Source organism: Struthio camelus, chromosome 7 (assembly GCF_040807025.1).
Source record: "Struthio camelus isolate bStrCam1 chromosome 7, bStrCam1.hap1, whole genome shotgun sequence".
In the NCBI taxonomy this organism is placed as follows: domain Eukaryota; kingdom Metazoa; phylum Chordata; class Aves; order Struthioniformes; family Struthionidae; genus Struthio; species Struthio camelus.
Genome location: NC_090948.1, coordinates 34,101,649 through 34,119,064, shown reverse-complemented (window position 1 = coordinate 34,119,064; position 17,416 = coordinate 34,101,649). Strand labels below are relative to the sequence as shown.

Below are 17,416 nucleotides of genomic sequence, written 5' to 3'. Positions count from 1 at the left end.
AAGCTGGTTAACAAGATCAAAATTATTCAGGGTACAGGCAGATTGACAGAATCTCACACAGGCAGAGTACAATCACAAATGTCTTATTATTTCAGGAACTAAGCTGGAAAATCCACACAAATCCAACAAGTCAGTCCTCCCATACAACAGGCCTGTGTACATGTATATATACACACAGCTGTATATTTCAATTTAGGGTTATAGTTAGCCTTTGCAGTCCCTCTACTCAGTCTAAAGATAGAGCAGTTCACCACGTGCGTGCATTTTGCAGGACAGGAGCTGATGCTGCTCCATGGGCACGGCATCAGGTTATGTCACTTAAAAAACGCCCAGCGCACTGGGTCTGGCACATCGGGCGGGCAGACCTTTCTGCAGCTGCTTTAGAACTCAGGAGCGGCTCGGATTATTTCAGATAGGTGATAAGTTCTTCAGTTCCCTTTCTATGATTACCCATTTACATGTGGATTTCAAGGAGATTATTTCTTCTTTTAAAGTCACTCTAGTACATCAGTTCTTGCATAACTACAGAATAACGTGTGCGCCCCTTCACTGAAAAAGGAGGTAATAAATGATAAAGAATAAGTGATGACAACTTTAAACTAGCCCAATTCAGATTCTTTAATTTGCAACGGGACATGTACGAGAAAATAAATCTAATCACCAACTTCCTTCTCTCCCTCTCTCCAAATGTGAAACTTTTAGCTTTGTTAATCTTTACATTATTTTACTTTTTTTAAACGTGCTGCAATGAAGTTGCTGAGTAGGTGAAATTAAGACCCTCTATCATGTTTAGTATGTCAGCTAAGCCCAGAAAGGGAAGCAAACAAATACCACTGCTAACTTTGTATTTCACTCCTGCCACTTGAGTTAAGGCTAATGAGAGTGTTTTCAATCACATCATGTTCTAAATCATCAAATGATTTTCAGATGCAACGGTCTGAAGAGGCACTGAATGTCTTACTGTTCACTGACATAACCAAAAACATTTGAGATTTCTATTATTGCTAATTAACTAATTTTCTCAGGCAGCTACTGTTGCACAGCAGGATTTATTTACTAAGCCAGATCAGAAGCAAACTGGTTACGTTATAGCAATTCAAACAGGAAGAAGAATACTGGATGCTAAGGAAAAGCCGACAAATGCAGCATCTACCTCCAGCCTGCGTGCAGAGACAGACAGGAAGCACTAAAGTGCTGAAGGAGGGAGCGCAGCGCTGAAAGGGGCAGCATTCGGAGCTCAGGCAGGGAGAGGACAGTCTGCGATTCAGCCAAGACAGACTTCACCCCTGAATGACATTACTGCCATTACACTCATAAAACTTCGACACCAGCCTGTGGTTACCGAGAAGCTGCTGCACTTTCCAAACCCACGTCTTTGGGTTTCTGTCCTTTTTTGCTGCTATGCTTCGGAACTAACGTAACTAATCTTTCTAATACTGTTAAAAGGATTTTAGAGAAAGAGAAAGCTGAATACGTCTGTCATTAGTACTCAGCCAGCACAACAAACTGTCCAATAAACCAGCATTTAAAGTGTCCCTTGTCCTTTGCTTCCCACCTTTCCCACTGCATGGCTGCCCTTGTTATTCCTCTGTTAATATCATAACAGACTGTTTTACTTAATTACAGTTTGTCTAGGCTTATGTGGCTGCACAAGATGGGAGAGAATGAAAGATAACACACCACACAACACCATCAGAAAGATTCCCACCGATACCACTTTGTATAGCAGAGACGGAGCACAGCCCCAAATACAGTTTGCTAATGGGAGAGGGAGTGCACCTTAAGCATCAGAACTGCCATTTGGAGTCAAATATCTGCAGTCTAAATCGGGCTTTTTCATAAAATTTGATGAGCTCATATACTTCCATGCAGAGTAATAATAACACAGCATCATTAATGCAGAGCAACAGGGAAGATCTTCACTCAAAATTAAAACACACTGCTGTTCCTTAAGCCAACATAATTTCTCTTAGACAAGTGCCTGGTAGGATATCCAGTTAGGCGTTGGTGCCCTGGCTGTGCTATCTTATGGATGCAACACCAGAATTTGACCTTTAATTACTCTTCTGCAGCGGGGGGGGGATTCATATTTCTACTTACAAAAATAAATGGAAAAGAGAGAGTTCCTTCCTGTAAAGACTGTGTCAGTTGTAGCATTAGAGTGATACAGAGAAGTACTGATTGTGGTTAATGGATTATTCCTTTCTTAACAAAGTTCTCTTGATGTTATAATGTGGGTTCTGAGAGAGAAGATATAATCTTGACTCCTCTGAATGTTACTGTCAATGTCAAACATTAAAAGTAATGGGCCAAAGGAAGATGACCTTCAAAATCAGGGAGGGGTTAACCTGTATCAGGACCAAGTGAGACCTTTGGGCTATAGTTCAACGTATGAAAAAGATATTTTGCATTTCAGACACTGAATATATCAGAGTCTTTCGATATATTTAAAAAAACAAAACAAAATAAACAAAAAAAAACCCTAAACCAAAAAAAACCCCACCACAACTGTTCCTTCCACAGCATCATTTCTCCATTTCCCTAACTCTGCATGGGTGCTTTGCTAGGCAGATGTTCTTCTGATGATATAAGGAAAGGGTGGGCAGACGCAGACCAGAGGAAATCACTATCACATTGCAAAAGAAGTTCAAGCCATCTATAATGTATACCAGAGCTGAATTCCCTGTACCTGTATACCCCCCACCCTGAATTCCCTTACAAGCCTGCTATGCAATAGCTGAGGACTTACCCAGGCAAGACTTTGATTCTTACTGATACATGGGATGGGGACCATCAACAGCTGACCCCATTGGCCTTTCAAGCTCATTAACTAAACCATACTGCCTCTAAACAGTTTTGTGACAGCTGTGTCTCCCATTCAACGCCCATCCATCACCGGGAACGATCAATGAAACTATTGTGAGGGTGCACCTCTCAGATTCTCCCGTATGTTCTTGATAGGAACGGGCTGTTTGGGTCTTCATTATCAAAGTAGATATGAAAAAAAAGTGTCTAGTATTAACAGGATTTCTTTAGGATTCAGTGTTTGCCAGTAACGAGGCTAATCCTATTTACTCATTTTGTACACAAAAAAGGAACGTATTATTTTCATTTAAACAAATGCTACAGCAACATGATGAATCACTCTCCAATGAAATTCAGACATCCAGATTACATTCCTAATGGGCTCTAACTCTGAATAATCCAAATTGCGAATCCTTTTTTGCTTCACTTTTTATTTAATTCTTCACAGTCTAATGGTGTATTTGCTTCTAAAATGATGGAAGTAACTCTCAAACTAACTCCCAAAGCAACAGATCTAGATGCTAAATGCTCCAAAACATACAGACAGAAGGTAGAGAAGGGCCTGCACAGCACAATTCAAGGGACTCCAAAACTCTACTACCTCTGCACTCCTCTGGCCAGGAAGGGAACTCTGCAGAGCTGGGAACAGCTAACTGCACATTAAATACAAGTTCCCTAATCTTACCAAAATCAAGGGGAACGATATCTAACTTATAAAAACACACAAATAATCTTAGAGGCCAGTGTTTCAGTGCATCTTTTCTACAATGTAATTAGTCCAACTATCTTACCTTGAAGACTGGTGCACTAAACTGTAAATCGCTCAAACGCTACAAAAGAACCACTTCGCTGAACAGATAGTTTAATGTAACATCATAAAGGTAGCAGATAATATCGATGACACCACTGTCGAGCGAGCGCACAACAAGGTCTTGGTCTGAACCTAGACAACTCAAATGCTTCAAGATGCACACATCTGAGCAAGTCTCTGCAGTTTCATACCAACCACTCCAGAAGAGAGGAAGCACCGAGATGGAAGACTGTTCAACATGAATCCCAAGAGTGTTTCACTGACAGGCATTTACATTTTTCCATTTCCTACTAGTCTCTGATTTAATAACCTCCTACAGGCTACATAAGTTATCTTTGTTTGCATTCATTTACCTCCACCTTAAAAAACAAAAAAACACTGACAGTCTTTGCTTACCCTTCTTGATCACTCCCCATTTCTTTTTTTCAGCTAAGGAAAAGTATCTTCCTTTGCTGCATGCTGCCACAAAATAAAAGAAAATCTTACATTTCCATTGGGGTAGGGGCAATGCCTTTTATTGCATTTGTTTTAATTCAAAGAATACTTGCTCCACATCCCACAAAGATCACTGCAGTGCAGACTATTTGTAACTCCAACTTGTCTTTTCACGGGACAGTGGTGGTGGTGGGGGGGGGGGGAGGAATCTGTGGCTTTACGTTTAAATGCAATTAGCATCAGATCTTTCCAGTTCCTGAATGCTGAGCAAAAGGTGCTATATTATGTATAAACAAGTGCAACAGTCTACCACCTTACAAGTATATAGGAATGTATCACAAGTATAGGATACCAGGCAGACAGCAGAAAGCTCAAAACATCATGGAAACATCACAGGAATAGCACATATTTGTTGACAGCTACTCAGCACGTTGAAATCATTTTGACTGTGAGGGCTCTATTAAAAAAAAATAAATTCCTGCACATGCTTCTGCGCCACAAAGATTTCAAGAACTTTATTTTCACTGTGGTCCCCAAGGCTGATCCCTTCTATGGAAGGCAATAACTAACAACATTATCCATTCCCAAATGTATTCGGTCACCATGCATTACTAGGAAGAGAAGAAATGAAAAGAATCCTTCAGAGTACATTCGTTCACAATTTATCACTGGTCAGAATTGAAAAGGAACGCTCCTGGCCAAGCTGCTAGCCACAGCCTATATAAAAAAAACACTGAGGTTGAGCCCAGCGACTGTTGGCTAACATGCTGCAAGAACTTGGAAAAAAAAAAAGACAGCAAAGAATCAGGGAGCGCACACTGAGCACTTTCAGGACCACATTAACAACAAATTTTGGTTAGATGACTGAACTGAAATACTGGTAGAAAAGTGCTTCCAATAAAGTCTTTCTCATGAGCTTTTCCCCCTTCGTTTTTTAAACCTTTAAAAATACAAACTAGTTTTAAATATAACTATTTTGAAAAAAAGGGGACAAGCCTTCTGGTTGAAAATGTCACTTGACAGGATTTTGATTTTTTCAAAAGAACTCACGCACCTCTCTTTGCAAAACATTACTCCAACTATTTGAAAGGTTGAAATTATTTCCTGAACGTCCCTTGACTTTATGAGCAACTCTAGTTGCCTGAAACTACCCAAAACTTTTTGTCCAAAGATCTCTGAGTGGCAGCTTCTACTACTGAACTTCCAGATAAGCTTTGATAACACTCATTCAGAATAAAGGCTGCACTGTAACTTTTAAGATCATTTACATATCCCAGCAGGTATTGCCTTGAGAGTGTTCAGTGAATAGCGTTTATGGGAAATATTCTCTGTCCACTGCTCACCTACCCTGTTAGGAATTACAAGGGGGTGGATGGGGGGAGGCCTTATTTCTGCTATTTGCTCCTGGTCACACACTTACTCATATACCTTAAAAATCAAAGGACTAAAATTAATTTATAAGTAATAATTTGAAACGAAATTGACTTTAATTACATTTAGTGTTATATACTGTAATGCATTACTAAATAAAGAAAAAATACTAACAGAAATGACAAAATCTATGCTTAAATTAAGCGGGCCAATTACTTTAAGTGCTATTAGAGTCAGAAAAGTGATTCAAGGATAAACGTGGGAACACACAATGCCATTTCTTCAATAGCTTCCAGATCAAATTCAATGTACAAGTCAAAAGGTCAATTTTTCCCTTCTACCCAACGGCATCACAAAATCCCCATGAGGCTTGGGAAGTCTGCTGAATTCTTTCTGCCTAACATACTCGGCAGCAGTGATGCTGATTATACATTAAGCTACCAAACACTATCTTCCAGGGAAACCCTTTGTTTTGTCCAGGTTTTCGTACTTGTCTGGAGTCCAGGCATCCGGCAGCCCTGTTACGCATAATGAGGTAATGCAGAATTTGCGTAGAATAAATGCCCAGAAGATGCTCTTTCGTGTTGGCTGGGGGTTAAGGTCCTGTCCATTCCTCCCTCGCTTATCTTATGCAGCAGCACGAGCAACAGAGATGTCCGAGGACTCCTTCCCTGTGCCACTGCTGCTGCAGCCTGCCGGCAGTACAGTTACGTTTCTCTGCAGCTGGCTGCTTAAGTTCTGTGCTTTTTACTATTCAGACACAGTGATCCCAACTCAGGCTGCTCTGCAACGGTTCCAGCCAGGATGCTCCAAACACCCCAAAATGGGCATTTGTAACAACATAGGCAAACCAGCCATACAGCTCATGCAGAGGAAGTCTAATGCTTTCAGGTGGCAACAGATTTGCTGGACAGGCACACCACATTGTGCAGTTATAGCCCAACACTTCTTGAGTGCCAGATTCCTTCTGTGCGCTTTAAACAAGGCCTGCACACACTTCTCACTGGAAAAGCCTGCAGAGAAATATGGCAGCCCTCATTATACAGAGATGGTTGTCTAAAAAGCGAGCTGATGGATGAGGTAGGGAGCTGAAGTTAACTTATTATACTTATCAGAAAAAAGCAAATCTTACAGACAAAGCAGGTAAGATGAAGGTGGCTTATGCACAGATGTTCTACTTTGCTTTGGAGGTGACCTGCACAAAAGCACCTTCACAGGAGGAAAGATCACTCCAGGATCAAAAGCCAGTTGTAAAACTACTGGTAGTATTAATTCTTGTCACTTCCAATCAAAGGTGAGGTTCCTCAAATAAAATTCTACTGTGTAATTGTTGAAGAAAACAGGATAACTTCCAGAAAAGTCACCACACTGAAAACAGTTGTTTCTACATAGCATGATTCAAAGTAGCATTCAAAATGAAGGCAGCATCCATGATCACAATGAAAAAAAACCCTCTAATCTCAGAAAATAATTAAGAATGAAAATAATGTATAAATCAACCCATTGTAGTTTTGGGCTTATTTGTAGGTTGGGCTTTTTTTTCCTCCTTTGGTAGGAGTAGAGCTCCATCGATAGTTCTGAAAGGCCCAAACGTCTTTACAAGTTTCTTCTCTAAAATTTTTATACTACTGACTTCTCTCAGCCAGACAGCACTGTCACTTATTGACACCAAGAATTAAAACTATTGCAGCTCTCTTTCACATGCCTAGTACTGTTTCACTGACATTGTGAGGTCATAAAAAACAACAACACAACAACCTGTTTTGTCTTACTTTCTGCGATGTGTGTGTGTAGGGTGGGGGGGGGGGGAAGTAGAGAGACTCGATATAACCACAGAGACAAAATATTTTCAACAGGAAGATTAATCTACTGAAAACATTACCATTACTCACACTATCTTCAGAAATACGACTTCTATTCCTCATCATTTCCATTTTCACATCCAGCTTCCAAAATCCTTCTCAAATCCCTCCCTCTAACCATACGGCTGTTTATTTGCTCCCCGTAGAAGCAGAACTTTAGCTTTTTGCTACCCAGTCTCATCTTACTGTGGGCAGCACCCACTGCTTTTAACCTCTAGTCATTTTAGAGCTTGGGAAGGTCCCTTATGAAATTTGCCAAGCTACCAATTTGTGTGTCAGAAAATTTGATTACTGATGCCTCTACATCCATGAGGTCAACAAAATAAAACATTAACCTTCCCAGCAGGCCTTTATACACCAATCCAATATATGTGGATGTACAAAAGATATTCCTGTAGTGGAAAAAGCAATTCCAAATACAAAGCTTCAGCTGTGCTGATGTAAGATAACGCAGCAGAGCTGACTTCTTTAACAGGTGGACAGATCAAGCTCCACAGAGCATAGTATGACAGCCACTGACAAACTTAAGGCCAACTCAATTTTTTCCCTATAAAATTAAAACCTAATACCATGATGTAGGATGAGATTTTCATAAAACCCTTTAAAATAAAATAAGGGATTTAATATGACCGTGGTCCCGTCAGTTCTTATGACTGAAATTACCTTATTCTTTAAGGCACCATTTAACAACTGTTGCCTGAAAAAATTTCTAAAGAAATTTCAAACACCAGTTCAGTCATCTTCTGCTTCCTGCATCGTTAGCTCATGTTAGACAACCGTCTCTGCATAACTAGAGCCGCCCTGTATCTCTGCAGGCTTTTCCAGTGAAGCATTGCATGCCACGTTTCAAGCGAGCTAAATGTTTCTTTCCATTTCACAGAGGGGGACAGGGAAGTATACAGGGGCTAGAGAGCCTCCTCAAAGCAGCAGAGCAAACAACAGTAGGTAGGGAGACAGGACTCGGACTGTCTTGTTTTGGCCCTGAGCACTCACAACTCTACAGCCCAGCAGCAAGACAGGCAACTTGACTTATCTCAGCTGTTATTTATTTGAATTACCATACTTCCTAGCCATCTTTTTCCTATCTGGCAGCGGTCTGATCAGCAGAAAACACCCATGGTGATCAACGGGGAGTAGATTTCCGTGCCTCTTCTGAAATTATGCACAAACCACAAATAGGAAGTGAAAAACAAAGAGTTGAGTCATGCAAATGGATTATCTACGCAAACCCATCTCTTTCCTTATACAAATATAGAAGAACTATATGGTTACGTATCAACTGATCTTCCTCCCACTGGTACTGCTCAGTAGGAGAACCGTACATCATTGAGAAGAGTCCGAATGCCGCTCCTTTCAAGTCTGAGGTCTTTGAAAGGTCACTTCTCCAGAACCCAAGCTATTACTCATTTCTTCACCACATGAGTGACAAGATTTAAAAGCTTAGGTTAGGTGGAATGTCACAGTTTGAACCCTGCTTCTACCATTTCCCCTTAGCAATTTTTTTCTTAAAACTTCCACATCTTTCCTGTGAAATGTCTCCATTACCAGTTCAAAAACAGAATTTAAGGCATTTTACTGAAAAGGAGCATGTTCTTTTACTGAAGCTGTGCACACGAACTTATCCCTGTATCTTCAGTGACAAAAATGTCAAACAATGCATATTTGATCATAAGCACAACTATATAAAAGGGGTTTCTAGGCTGTTCAATGTCTACTCTGTATTTCTATTTACCAAGTCTGTTACTTTTCCTTTATTTAGCCAGTATAGAAATCATAATGCAAAATGTATGTCAGATGAGGGACAAGTAATTCTTGAAGTAAATAACTTTCAGCTCCAGTATAGCGTAGCATTACTATGAGCAAAGGATTTCTTTAAATTGCAATAACGTTATTTTACCTTTAGAAAATCTGACAGTTTCCACATGGAGGACACCAAGGGATTGGCTGGTTTTTAAGAGATCAGCAGATGCACAAATTAAAACATTACTCAGGGGAATATTACAACTTCCATGGAACAGGTAGAGAAGGACCATTTGTTAGAGTGAATCACAGAAGCTCAGTGCTGGAAATGCTCCATAATCAGGAACACATGCTCTTCAAGTGACCTCCCTCCTCACTGCTACTGGTCTGCTACCAGACTGCTGGCCAGCAGTCAATCCCTGCCGCCAAGTTGGGATGCACTGCTGGAGATGCATAAGCGCAGCTCTGCTGAAGCCATCTGACGAGAGGACGGTGGGCATGCCCTGGGAGGCAATGAGTTGCTCTGGAGCGTAACATGTCATTTCCTAGGAACTAGGTTACCTATTCCATATTCACCAGTGTCTGCCCAGCACGTGCAAGGATCACCTGGCTTCTTTACGGAAACTCTTTCCACAAAATACCTTGGGGGGGGGGGGGGAGAGCACCACAAAACACACTCCTTCCTGAGGGAAATAGTGCAAGATAGCTCCCTCATCCCAGAGGAAGAGAGAGGAGAGGAACCAGCCCAAGAGCAGCACCAAAGACAAGACGCTCTGCACTGGCAGGAGTGCGGTACCTGTGGCAATCTTCCACCGCCGGGTAGCAGCTGTCCTACTGCTACAGACTGAAGGCCAGTCTGTGATAAACAGAAGAGATAAATGTTACCACATCCTAATTGACAGAGTATGTGAACTAAAGGGATCAGGATTTGCCCCCAAGACATTATCTCTTGGCAGAGAGGCAAAGCAGCACAGCTATGCTACTGGAGTAAGTGGTAGCAGGTTCAGTAACCAGTCTCGCTACCAGGAAAAACGGGTGGCAACAGCTTGTGCGTGGGGGCAAGCGCAGTGCTGCTGGGCCAAGACTGCTCGGTGGTTGGAGCTGTGCCCTCTGCAGATCCAGCTCCAGCAGTCTAATTTCCTTCAGATTTAGAAGGTTAAAGCTACAAGGCAGCAGGAGAAAAGATGGAATAGTAACTATAAAACACTATAAAATGATGCTGGTAAGACATTTTAAACTTTTTTTCTTCCTCCTCCTCTTCCTGGAAATAAACATTAGAAATGATTTTACCTTTTTAAGCCAAACCCTCTGCCACACAGGAACTTTGTCATCAGGACCAAGAAGCCACCAAAAGAATACTTACCATGCCCACACTATTTTTCGCTTTCAAAACATTCACCGGTCAAGCATTATATATAAAGGAGAGTAAATAAATGACAGTTTATTTACTAGGTTGTTAGATTTTTTGAGTCTACAGATTACCTCTACACAAGTATCACAGCAACCTTCTCACGCATATAATTAAAAACATTTTATAGAGCCTTAGGTGTATTTACCATTTAAAATCCTCATCGTCTTCAGATTGGCTTGTGTAGAAAGGGTAAAGTGACATCTCCAACAATTCAGACCAGAAATTTGCACTCGAGACTTCTGAAAGTCATTCTGGCTCAGAAGCCTTTGCACAGGATTTTGGTTTGGGGGGCTTTTTAAGGAAGGAAGGAAGCGGGGGGAACCCAACTTCAGTGGCCCAACTTCAAACCTAAAACCTTGTATCTCTCTGATTCACCTACAATGATCTTGTGTTACGCAGTGAAAATACAATGAAGAGCTACCCTGCATACGTGGAAAACTGTGTGTAGAACCTAAACTACAAATACACATCATTATTCCAACTGCAATGGAACCTCCATTTCCTTTATCTTTCTCTTCATCTTTAGCCACCACACCAAAAACATACACATCACAGTTTAAATCCAGAGCGTTTGCATGGTTTTAAAACGCGACATAGCAAATTTCCTGTTCCCCATCACAGATGCTACATCCTAAGATGAGCGCGCTGACAACACTAGGAGTTAAACACATGGAAGAGTATTCCTATCAGTTGACTGGACGGGAAGGCTGGGGGGAAGTAACAATAAACGTGCACGCCTCCCTTTTACTCTGAGAGCCTGGCACAAAATGAGTTACTTCATCACTCCTTTACATCCAGCATAAAGTACTAAATTTGTTTGGGCAGAGACTTCTTTTCCCCAAGTTTCTGCCCAAAGGGAAAATTTCGCTGAAGGAGATGCATCAGATGTGGTGAAAATAAAACCTTTTGGTTTAATGCCAGGAAGGACACCACTGTGAAATTTACTCCAAATGGAGAATGGTGTGAGGAAGTATGTTTTTAAAAAAAAAAAAACAAAAAAAAACAACGGAATTTTGAAAATTAATTTTTAAAGAGAACAGTACTCGGCTTTGAAAGAAAGTGTTTTGCAGAGGATGGGTAGAGGCCTTACTGAACTTGCTTGCATAGCTACATGACCCCTGCCAATCAATGTCAACGCTTCATTAATATTTAACTGAAAAAGTGTGAGATGATTCAAACTTCAACTGTCTGGGTAGAAGATGTTGCTAAGCAACTTTGCTGCTTGTCTGAAAATTAGTTCTCACAGCAGCAACCTTTCCTTCAAACCAGAGACCTGAGTCCACTCAAAACACTTTCCCTTCAGTTCTTAAAGAACCCAGCGAGTTACATTAAAAAAACCCCACCCCACACACAGTAGCGTCTGAAATTCCCTGCTTTGCTCACCGTAATCGCTGTCGTAGAACACGATGAATTTCTGCCACCGCAGCTCGGTGACCAGCTTGAGCATAACGTCGTTGAGGCGGACGGGGGGCCGGGCGGCCAGCGTGTACTCCTCCTCCTCCAGGCTGGGGTTCAGGTGGCAGGCGGTGCGCGGCGAGCCCCCCGTGCTGCGCTGCACAAACAGGTGCGGGATGTGCATGGCGTCCGTCAGCGACTGCAGCGCGTTGGCCGAGGCGCAGCCCGTGGACGTCACCAAGGCTAAGATCCCCAGCGTCATCAGGTCACAGGCTGCAGAAGACGAGACGGAAAGCAGGGTCAGGCCAGGCCCAAAAATTCCTTCACCCGACCTAGCTATTAAGAAGGGCTTTGCCCACAGCAGAAACAGAAAGCTGAAGTTGCTTCTGTTACTGTACCAGCTGAAGCCTTTCAGAGATTACTGGTTCTGTACCAGTAAGCACCAGTAAGAGACGGCATCTACAATCCACACAAACATGACAAAGCTGAGGAAAGACAGCGCTTTCACGGCCAGTTCCCCAGACAGGAGCTGCTGCGCGGGGAGACCGCGCCCCTTGCTTCAGGTCGTTCCACTGAACTCAGACCTCCCGAAAGCCACTTAAATGCTTTCACCTCTAAATCTCTGAAGTCTTGGGACAATAAAGAGTGATTTCAGTTTCAAGGATTTGTTTTATATAAAGTTCTAAAGGATTTTTAACTTGATGAAAAAACGTTTACCACAGGCCTCTTGGAGCAAGAGTGCTCTCCTTACAACAGCAGCTCTCCTTACAACAAAGGCACGGCAGGGGCACCTGCACGCTTACTAATAACACTCGAGCTGCTGTCCTCAAAGAGATCTGGAAAAGCACACGCTGTTTAAAAACAGAGCATATACATTCGAGACCATCTGTTTCTGAGAACGCAGTATTACATAAGCCCTAACACAAGCTGCGCGCATTTGAAAACCTCCACGACGGAGACGCACGACCCTCACCGGCTGCCCAGGACGGCAGGCAACCTCTCTGCGGCTTTGTCCGCACGGAAAGCCGCGACGCTTCCCTTCACTCCACCACAAGAGACAAAATGCTATTTAGCTGTGGGCTGTAAAAACGCGTTTCCATGCCAGAGGTTCCCAGCTATGACTCCACAAGCTATTTCATCAGGGTAGTTTAAAAAACAAACCAACCAACCAGCCTCTCAGACGCTACTGCAATCTTTGCTTTTGCTATGCTTTTCCCGGTCCTCTGACTAAGCCTGTTGAGAAAGCTGAAGCAAGGGTTACCCTAAGCGAGCCCACCTCGGCCCGGCCTTGAGGGTGCCTATGGCCCCCCGGCCCCTATGGGGGAAAACAGGCAGCCTGCTGTGGGGTCCAGAGGGCTGGAGCATGCATGTGGTGATCGCGGTCACCCAGGAGCCGCACGCTGCCACCCTACCTGCAACCACCACCTCTCGCCTCGCCTGCGATCCAGCCGAGCAGAAAGGTAGGAAATCGAATGTGCCACGTTAAAGGAATTTATTTACCCTCCCCCTCAACACTTTTCCTGGTATCTGCACTTCCAGGGGCCAAAAACCTGGGCAGCTTATCAATAATTAATAGTAATAAACAGTTAATTAGTACTTAATAGTAATTAAATAGAGAAAGTCACACCAATTCAATACAGAGAACTGTTTTTAATGCAACTACTGAATCATTCCACAAAATAGCTTCAGAGAAGCAGCAGAAAACAAATGCATTTCCCTTTGATATGAGGTAACAGAAAGAAAATGTTTGATCGTCTCTATGCACAGAACACTCAACACGTATCCTAATGCAAGAGTGAAAGCTGAAGTGCTTTTAAAATTATTTCCTAGATGGTCCTTATAATAAACATGTGTCAGCTGCATTACCTAAATTTGCTCGGTGTTAATTATAGATATATGAGATTGTTCTCCGTTTTCCTGAAAGCTGACCTGATTTAACAGCAGGGAGGCGTTACATTTGCCAAATGGGAGACCCAGGTTCGGCAACAGATTTGATTTCCCAGGCTTCTCGCCAGAGAAAACCGAACATGTCATACAGGTAATTTATTTAACCACAGTAGGGGAGGGAACAGCAAAGTGGAGACAGAGTGGAGAAGAGCAGAGCTGAGCCCTAAACCCCTGCAGAGATCACCTGCAACAAGCACCAACCCGCAGGGAGAACGTTTTACTTATGCAGGTAGACAGAGGAGAATCCCAAATGGCTGGTGGAATGTGGAACATAGAACTGATCACCAGTTGCATAACAAAAGATAACTTTCACTCAACAACTGACACTAAATCGAAAGCTGCTCGCTTATTTAGCAGCAACAGCGATAGGACAGCCCACAGGAACTGGGCACCCTTATCTCCCAGCACAGCCTGCAGACCACAGCTGAAACATCTCCAAAACAAAGTGTTTTTATGGTTGAGGGTTTTTCCCAGTGTTCTGCAGTTTATGTCAATGGGCTAAAATGAAAAATTAGTCAATCGGCGTCTACATCCTGATATTCTGTCAATTGATTACGCTCTGCATGAAAGCATATGCTACACGGCAAGCGTTATCCTCTCTTGCCTTTCTGTTTTGAGATAGTACAGCAGGCCATAAAAAACTGGAATGACTGTAGGCAAAATATGGTTTCATATTTTCTAAATTGCCTTCTTTAGTCAAATTGCAGAATTTGAAACAGATTGTGTTATATATTTGTAATAGAAGACTTTCACTATACAAAAATATGAGGGACTCCAAGAAGTTCAACTTCTCCACGCTTATCACACTGAAGAGTGAATAAGCTTTCAGTACGTTAAGAAGAAATGTATTACTTTCTACATGGGTAACACGGTGAGGAACAACTACAGAAGTGGAACAGACTTCAATTCATTAAAAAAAACTCATTAACTCTTAAGACTTCCTGAAATTACTTAGCAGAAGAATGTTCAAGGATTATACAATCCCAGAAGAAACTCCGGTGACTTTACTTTTTAAATTTAATTTAAAAAAAAAAAAGTATTTCCTCCAACCTGCCTGTACTTTCTTGCATGCAAAACTTTGTGGCTTGAGAAAAGATGTGTTTTCTGTTTCACTTCACACTAGGTAAGGATTAAAGTTTCAGTAATGATCATGCCTCCCCAGCTATGCGACATCAGTTGGACCTTCGTAAACAATTTAAAAGGATCTGCACTTTTCACATATAAATTTCATAACGCATCCTATTTCAATTTTAAGAAAACTAAGGTATAGATTAAGTGCCTTGGTTCACATCAACTCACGAACATAGGGAAGAAGAGAATCTAAACGCCCTAATCTCCAGTCATCTTTAATTACTAGAAACGTACCATATTTTGAAGTATCAAGAAATAATGTTGTTAAAGTCCTTCGAGTTCCACAGAGAAAATACACAATGTTCTAGTCATCTTGCCTCCAGATTTCACTGCTATATGAATAGCAATACTTATTAGTCCACTGTATTGAATTGCCTTCATCAATGTCAGGCTGCATTTTAAGAGGATACCAACATCCCACAAACCATACTGTAAGAAACGTGCACGTTAACATAACGATGAAAACGTGAACATCACCATACTGAAAGAATAACTCTGCATTCAAACTATCCGAGCAGATTAAATGCCTTCACTGGTAGTTATTGATCCGTCTTTGCTTCTAACAGATCATCTCTCCAGTCCTTGACTTCACTGAGGCTTCCTAAATTATTAATACAGTTTTAACTGTCTCAGTGAAGCATCTCCCCTAACATAACTCTTTTGAAATCTGTTTTCAGAAACACGCCTTTTTGCACCTGGCTGACATTCTGCATCCTGCACTGTTACTTCCATTACCAAGCTGCACAAGACCCTGCTTGCTCTCTTCTCCACCCATTGCCTCGTTTTTCCATCCAGCTCCTCCGCAAGCGACACCTTTGTCCGAGGTTCTGTTTTAGATGTTCTCTCTGCCACAACGTTGGCAGAAGCGACACAGAGAACAATACATTTTGGGGGTCTCCTCAAATCCACCAGTCTAGCTTGACTCATACATCACAGCAATACATGCTAAACTTCTTCCTCCTTCTTTGACCCACATCTCTAACTCCAGGCATATCCCCATTAAGATCACAGTAAAGCTTGGAAGTACACCTGTTGATTTTCAGACTGCACCTTTTCCCTACTGCCTTTTCTAATCTGTGGGACTCTTCATCACGTATGAAATGATGCAAGAATTATGCTTTGCTACAATCGTGTTCGAGACCTTGCTCTTCTCCAGCTGCTTCCAGTACTGTCGTCCTATTTCTGAAGGGAGGCGCTGACTGAAGTCCTGATTTAGCACCATCTTCATAGAGATATTTGCATTAAGGGATTTAGCTCAGATCTCTCCATAATTAAATCCGTAACACTCTAAATCGCAGGGAGACAAAATATTCCAAGAGAAACTGTTAACTTGCTCCTGGCAACATGATGATATGACCACCTTTCAACCTCCCATTCAGTGGTTTCCTCTTATTCAGGATAGGATAGAAACTTGTTCCTTTGTTTCCACAGTTATCAATAGACCAGCTGCTGCCGTAATTTCTTATCTAACAATATATCCACCCACTAGAATTCACCTTGCCTCTTCAAACTTCAGTGCCTTTCTATTGCTCGCTTCTGTGTATCCCTATAGCTGGTCCTACCCACTCTGGACCACATCTGATCATATCTGATAAATCCTCTCTGATTTTTATTTGACTTTTTTTCTTTTTCTGTTTGACTAACCCTTAGAAGCTCTTTACAGTATAGCAAATGGAGGAGCATTCTATGCAAACAACTTGCATTTTACAGTTTTTCAAATGAAAGAAGAGAACTTCAGATCTGCCAGAAGAAAGAAAATCCAGACACACTATTTCTGGTGTAGTACTCTGCAAAGAAATGATTAACAAAGTTGGCACTTAAGTGCTTGTGATCAGGTTTCAAAGCTAGTATCCTACTGAGATGAGATGAGGGACTTTACACTTGCCTTAGCACTATCGTCGCAATCAATCTGGCTGAAAACTCCTTTTTCATGTAGTTTATCGCTGGAAACCAGAAGGAAAAAAAAAACCACTAAAAAACATTTCATTCTTAAGTAAAACATCGAATTCAAGAGAACGCAGCAAATTCTGAGAAAAATCTATGCTGGGAAACTAAACCCTAATATCTGATGGGATTATCAAGGCCTGCGGTTTGTTCTGCCCCAGTGCACAGTTAACAAATCTACCAGCTTGCCTAACAAGTAGAGGCAGCAGACCGAGGCATGTGCTCAAGAAGCGCGCGATGACAAGAACTCTGAGGTAGTAACTTCTTTTTATCAAAAGAAACACTGAATAACAAGCAGGACAACAAGCACATATCACCTGTAATTTTCTGCTTTCCACTCTTCCTTTCTTCCCTTTATTTATCTGGTTAACACCCGGAAATGATGTGTGTACTCAGCTATTAAATAGAAGCATGCTAATAGTGATGTAAAATTACCATAAATGATTTTAAGATTAGCTGTATTGCTCAATAAGAAGTTTTCCTCTGCTAATCAATACCTAAACATAACATATCAAAGTTTAAATACCGTTTATACAGTTTAAATACAGAAGTCCACATTTCAGC

The 17,416-nt window shown here is 41.7% G+C and overlaps 1 protein-coding gene across 7 annotated transcripts in view; it reads right to left on the bottom strand.

Moving 5' to 3' along the window:
• GRID1 (glutamate ionotropic receptor delta type subunit 1) overlaps positions 1 to 17,416 on the bottom strand; it is a 605,033-nt gene that overhangs the window by 316,436 nt on the left and 271,181 nt on the right. For 6 of the 7 annotated variants that reach the window (XM_068950711.1, XM_068950715.1, XM_068950709.1 and 3 more), the window contains exon 3: positions 11,819 to 12,103. In XM_068950711.1, the coding sequence (XP_068806812.1) occupies positions 11,819 to 12,092 (274 nt within the window). In that variant the 5' untranslated portion in view covers positions 12,093 to 12,103. Of the gene's footprint in view, positions 1 to 11,818; positions 12,104 to 12,547; positions 12,567 to 17,416 lie in introns of those variants that run through there. The other variant, XM_068950712.1, reaches the window with a different exon arrangement.